The 6,666-nt window shown below is 37.7% G+C and overlaps 1 protein-coding gene across 1 annotated transcript; it reads left to right on the top strand.

The window, feature by feature from the left end:
- The first annotated feature begins 2,842 nt into the window (after positions 1-2,842).
- GPR75 (G protein-coupled receptor 75) lies at positions 2,843-4,907 on the top strand. The gene has a single exon (XM_044660665.1). It carries the CDS (start codon positions 2,850-2,852, stop codon positions 4,461-4,463), a length of 1,614 nt encoding a protein of 537 aa, XP_044516600.1. The 5' UTR covers positions 2,843-2,849; the 3' UTR covers positions 4,464-4,907.
- The last annotated feature ends 1,759 nt before the right edge of the window (positions 4,908-6,666 follow it).

Raw genomic sequence — 6,666 nt, 5'->3', positions numbered from 1 at the left:
TTGAAAAATCTGATTATATTCAAATCTTTCACATCAATGGACCCTCCTTCCCAAGTCTACATAGCAGCAATAGGAAGGGAGGTGTATCTTTTCATATCTTGTATATGGGGCTAAGGATGTTCTTTGTAATTTTATAACATTTGTTTTGTGATTGTTCTTTCCTTTTATTTTGTGCTTGTCATTTGTGTATCTTGTTTTCCTGATTCTGCCTACTTCTCTTTTCATCAGTTAATGGAAGTCTTCCCATGCTTCTTGTTATTCATTTCTTACAGCACAGAAATATTTCATTATATTCCATACTTGACATGGATCATAGTTTGTCCATTCTCCCAATCAATAGACTTTGACTTCATTTCTTGTTCTTTGCTACCACAAAAAGGGCAACTAATATATTTTGGTGTACCTGGGTTTTTCCTTTTATCCATGACCTCTCTGTAGTGTATTCCTATCAGTGGAATCGATAGGTCAGGGGGTATAGACATTTTAGCCACTTTATTTGCACAGTTCCAGCTTGCTTTCCAAAATGTCTTTACCGATTTACAGTTCCACCAACAATCTATTACTGTGTCTATCTTTTCATAACCCCTCTAGCATTGACTATTACCGTCTTTTGTCTTCTTTGCCAATTTTCTAGATGTTAGGTAAAAACCTCAGGGTTATTTTGATTTTTCTTATTTTTATTCTGGGGTATTCTTTCATATGGTTGTTAATAGTTTACAAGTCTTTTGAGAACTATTTGTTCATATCCTTTGATCATGTAACTACTAGTAATGAATTTTAGTCTCATTTCTGTTAGTTGTCCTTATATATTGGATATTAGACCTTTATCTGAAAAATCTGAAACAAGGATCAACAAATATTTATTAAATGCTTACTATGTGCTAGATACTCTGCTAACCTCAAGGGATACAAGGAAAGGCAAAAACAGTTCTTGACCTCAAGGAGCTCATTTTCTAAAGGAGGAAAGAGCATATAAATGTCTAATATAAATATCTAGGTGTATAGAAAATGTTTCCTGAGTTGATAGAAAGAAGTCTCAGAGGGGAAGTCATTAGACTTTTGGGGAGATCAGGAAAGGTGAATTTCCCAAGTACCCATTAGTTAAATCCAAGATTGGGGTTAAACATAAAAGAGACATTTCAGATTCTGGAAGCCCTCTTCCAGTTCTAGAACAATTCAGAATCTTGGGGGAGAGGGGAGAATAGAGTTCTTTTTGCTGAGAATATCTCAAAATTGGAGAGAGTTTTGGCACAGTATCATCTAAGAGTCTGAGATGATATATATATATATCATATATATATCATATATATCACCATATATATATGGTGGTCTGCAAAATTTGTATGAGAGAGCATCAAAGTCTGGGGTGAGTGCAGCTACAGCAAGTATAAGAGACTGACAAGTACCTATTCTCATCAGGGCATCATCCTGTGTTGGAAGGCATACCTGGTAAGTATAAAGCATGAATTTAGTGGCATTGATTCCTTCTGTCTTGATTTCCCCTGAAGATGAATTTGACAGACCGCCTTCAGATAGCCTCCAATACTACCTTGCCATTGTCCCCAAAAGACAACAGCACCTATTTCCAGGAGGACCTTCAGGAGATCATTCACACTGCCACCTTGGTGACTTGTACCTTCCTGCTTGTCATCATCTTCTTCATGGGTTCCTATGGCAACGTTATTGATCTATTGATCCCCTCAAACAGGCCTTCTATTGAAGTCTAATTTGCTTGGATAGAAACAAGACTTAGAGGAATAAGGGAATTTAAGAGATTATTTGACCAACTCCTTTATTGTATAGCAGAAGCCCAAAGATTGAAGGGACTTGCCCAAGGAATTACAAGGAGTAACAAATAAAGCTAGAATTTGAACACTGATTCTAAATCCACTGTTCTTGCTACTATATCATGTTGTGTCATAACAAAAATTACAAGTTATTTATGATTTTGAAATAGATGCAAATGCTTCCCTGAAGTAGCTAGATCTAACCTGTGGACAATAACTTTATCTTTTTTTTACTTCCCCAATGTTTTAACATATAGCAAATGCTTAATAATTACTTGTTGAATTAAAGTATTTCAGTATTCACAAAAATGTGTGGTAGTCATTGGGAAAGTACCTGTATCATTTAGAGATAAGGAAATAGGCCCAGTGTAAAACAAATCATTGATTCTTTAGCTGGAATTGGAATGCTGAGTCTCCTATCATACAAGCTCTTAACTCTCAAAAAGAAAATTGCTTTTTACAGACTACAAGTGAAATGATCATTTCTGAGTTATATGTTTTAGACAGGGAAACAATTAAAATCCCTTTCATTGAAAATGTACACTGAAATTACAAAAGGTGGTGCGGAAGCAAGTGAGGTCTACCATCGGGGTTTTGCCCTGGGTCACGTGGGAGTAGTAAAGAACAGTAGAAATTGAAAGTAGGAAAGAGAAAAATTATAAAACAGGAATAAGAAGTTTGGATTGTTCCCTGGAGAAAGAGCAGGATTTGTTACTAATCCATGAAAGTTAGAGAAAGGGACATGTGTATCTGGATTGGGGGCGAGGGGCTGCTTATTCTAGTTGCCATTAAGGGGAAATATGTTCTGCACACAGGCTGCTGGGTTAAAAAAATGTATAATGACGCTGTGTGCAAGATGATGTTATTCTTTGTATCTTGAGGAATATAACTCTCTAAATTGACCCTTCCCTGTTTTTCATTATTCATTTTATGTGTACAGACCCAACCAACTAGGATCGGTTTTGACATATACCATCTTATTTCGGAGATGAGGCTCTGACTGCTTTCCCTTTCACACTAATTTGGTGCGGAGGAAAGAGGTCTTTTCTTTTTCCCCTGAAGATGAATTTGACAGACCGCCTTCAGATAGCCTCCAATACTACCTTGCCATTGTCCCCAAAAGACAACAGCACCTATTTCCAGGAGGACCTTCAGGAGATCATTCACACTGCCACCTTGGTGACTTGTACCTTCCTGCTTGTCATCATCTTCTTCATGGGTTCCTATGGCAACGTTATTGTTTTCATGTCCTTCTTTGACCCAGCCTTCAGGAAGTTCAGGACCAACTTTGATTTCATGATCCTAAACTTGTCCTTTTGTGACCTCTTCATCTGTGGAGTGACCACCCCCATGTTCACCTTCGTGCTGTTCTTCAGTTCAGCTGCCAGCATCCCTGATGCTTTTTGTTTTACCTTTCACCTCACAAGTTCCGGCTTCATCATCATGTCCCTCAAAACGGTGGCAGTGATTGCCCTTCACCGGCTCCGAATGGTGTTGGGGAAGCAACCCAATCGAACTGCCTCCTTCCCGTGTACGCTGATCCTCACCTTACTTCTCTGGGCTACCAGCTTCACACTGGCTGCCCTGGCTACACTGAAAACCAGCAAGTCACGACTCTGCCTCCCCATGTCCAGTCTGATTACCGGAGAAGGCAAAACCATCCTTTCCCTGTATGTGGTTGACTTCACCTTCTGTGTGGTGGTGGTCTCGGTCTCCTACATCATGATCGCGCAAGCCCTGAGGAAAAATGCTCAGGTAAGAAAATGCCCTCCAGTGATCACAGTGGATGCTTCCAGACCTCAGCCTTTCATGGGAGGGGGTCAGCCAGGAGGCGGAGAGAGCATTCAGGGCTCCGGACCGGCTTTATATAGGAACCAGAACTACAACAAACCGCAGCACGTACAAACTCATGGGTACACCCAGTGTTCCAACCAGCTCCCAACTCCTGCAGCCAGTCGGCTCCAGCTGGTCTCTGCTGTCAATCTCTCCACCGCGAAGGATTCCAGAGCAGTGGTCACATGTGTGGTCATTGTGCTCTCCGTGTTGCTTTGCTGCCTTCCCCTGGGGATTTCCCTGGTACAGGTAGTTCTGTCAAGCAGCGGGAGCTTTCTCTTTTACCAGTTTGAACTCTTTGGATTTACTCTCATATTTTTCAAATCAGGATTAAACCCTTTTATATATTCTCGGAACAGTGCAGGCCTGAGGAGAAAAGTCCTTTGGTGCTTCCAGTATATAGCCCTGGGCTTTTGTTGCTGCAAGCAGAAGACCAGACTTAGAGCAATAGGCAAAGGGAGTCTAGAAGTTAATAGGAATAAATCCTCACATCACGAAACTAACTCAGCCTACATGTTGTCTCCAAAACCTCAAAAAAAATTTGTGGACCAAGCTTGTGGCCCGAGTCATTCAAAAGAAAGTGTTCTAAGCCCCAAAGTCTCAGCTGGACATCAGCACTATGGTCAGAGCAGTTCAACTCCCATCAATACCCGAATTGAACCCTATTACAGCATTTACAACAGTAGCCCATCCCAAGAGGTGAGCACCCCAAATAGTGTACAGCCGGTGACCGCTTTTGGATTTACAAAATCGAACATCGCTAAGCACTATCACACCACTAATGATTTAATGCAAGACTGTGACAGTATCTCTGCCAAGCAAATTCCAATCCCCTCAGTTTGACACACTAGAGACTATAGAATCTTGTAGAAACTTGCTTTGAGTTGACCCTTTCTGTTTTGTTTTAAATGTGTGTGTGTAGACAATCAATTGCAGTTCTAAACTACAATGAAAGATGCGCATAAATAATTGCTAATTGATTTTTTTTTTGCCTATGAATGCTGTTACTTGCCCTTGAATGAAAATTAGTATTTAGTGATTGCTTTGCATTTTTCTGGAAACTGTAAGGGTCGACATTATAATTATTATTTAGATTTACAATCTGATCTGTATAATACTGGTTTGTTAATTATGTCTATATTGAAACTTTGAATAAATACCAGAAATGATTGTTAATTACATCAAAATAGTAAATCACCAAATTGAGAAGAATCAATGTAATCATTCTTTAAATTCTGAATTTGCTGTATTCTTAAAAAATATAAAATAGCGAGTTTATAAAGGTGAACTTTTGAGGAGGCAATATTTTTATTGAAGGATTGATGAAATTTGCATTTTTTCAGTGTTTGAAATAGTTTTTTTAAAAAGAGTATTTTTCTTATAGTGTTATTGAATGTTTTGCTCTGGCAGAATATAACAACTACTTTGCAAGTAACTTTAAGAGAATTTCTCTTGAAGATACTTCCAGAGCCATTGGGCCCCACTTGTCTAATATGACAGTAGGCTAAGTATGCAACATCTTAATTATTGCTGTTCTTTATTGTAGGCAATATCATATTGGGTGATTTCAATGGTTACAGAAAAAGAGGGAGATACTTGGAGGATTTAAAAAAATTAAATGCTTCAGTAATAAACGATCTTATTCAGGAGTTTAGAGAACATGGCTGTACCTTATATACTATATTTTATGAATAAGGAACCATGAGCCTCTCTAATGTTTTGATCAGATCTTATCGGAGAAGCAATAATAACTCTCCTGTGAAAAGAAATTGGAATGTGAATGGGAATTTTACTAACAATTTGACAAATAGAATAGCCAAGTAAAAATAATGTAGTTTGGGGGTTTTGTCTTTGCTTATTTATAAGTGAATTCTTAAAATTATCATGTTATTTCAAAGTATCTTTCTTCAGTTACCTATGAGTTGCAAATGTGCAGAGAATAAAACAATATATTAAATATTTCTGTACCTATGACTTATTTTATTGTACACTGTGATCCTAGTATAACCAGTGTGAAATTGTTCGGATTCTTTGGGATTTTTTTTTTTAGCTTCGTGCTCATCTTGTGGAGTTTGGGGAGAATTATAACATAACAATCAGCATAGTTTTTAAGTAAAAAAGTAAGGTTGAGCATTTACAATTTATAATTATTTGAATTCACTCTACTCAGGCATATAATTGCTAGATGCAATTGTAACTTTTGAAGACAAAAAACATTGCTTAAAAAGTTGCATGTGCAGAAACAGTTCAGTTGTCTTCTAGCCCTGATATCTGCTCGCCATTTTCATTTCTGATTGAGCATTAGGTTGATTTTTGTTTCTTTGTTTAGTCTTTGGACAGGGGAGTATAGTGGAAATATTGCTAGACATAATGTCAAGAATCATGGGATCAGTTTTTGCCTACAACAGTTACTATTAGCAAGTCATTTAATCTCTCTGAGCCTCAGTTTCTTCATCTATAAAATGGGCATAATAAAAGCTGTAGCCCTTACCTCATAGAGTGGTTGTGAGAATTATAGTGAGATAATATGTGTAAAGCACCTTGGCACTTAAAATACTATATAAAAGTCTGCTTCCCCCCCCCCACTTCATTTTTTTTAAACCCTTACCTTTTACTTACCACTACTGTGGATTTGTTCTAAGGCAGAAGAGTAGTAAGGGCTAGGCAATGAGGGATAAATGACTTGCCCTTCCATCTCTAGACCTGGCTTGCAATCCACTAAGCCACCCAGCTGCATTCTGCGCCCCCCCCCACTTCATTTTTAAAGCCTTTTTACTTTCATTTGGGTACAATATTTGTTATAACAGAGATTCCTTACCTCATTTTTAGTCCAGAACACTGTCATGAAAAATTAATTATGTTAATATGTTTTTAGGTTTTAAAACACATCACTATTTTAATTAGCTACTATTTTTTCATAAAAATCCTGAGAGATAGGTTGGCATGCTATCTCTATTTAACAAATATAAAGCTGAAAAAAACTAATTGTTTAGTCAAATTTACTCAACAAGTTTTTGGAAAATGAGAAATTTGTCTTCTCTAAGTT

This window comes from Gracilinanus agilis, chromosome 2, assembly GCF_016433145.1.
Source record: "Gracilinanus agilis isolate LMUSP501 chromosome 2, AgileGrace, whole genome shotgun sequence".
NCBI classification, from domain to species: Eukaryota; Metazoa; Chordata; class Mammalia; order Didelphimorphia; family Didelphidae; genus Gracilinanus; species Gracilinanus agilis.
The sequence above is the reverse complement of the archived record's forward strand: the minus strand, read 5'-3'. Positions and strand labels throughout refer to the sequence as shown.

Excerpts from the sequence above, each read along its gene's own strand:
- GPR75 (XM_044660665.1), top strand. The coding sequence starts at position 2,850 with ATGAATTTGACAGACCGCCTTCAGATAGCCTCCAATACTACCTTGCCA.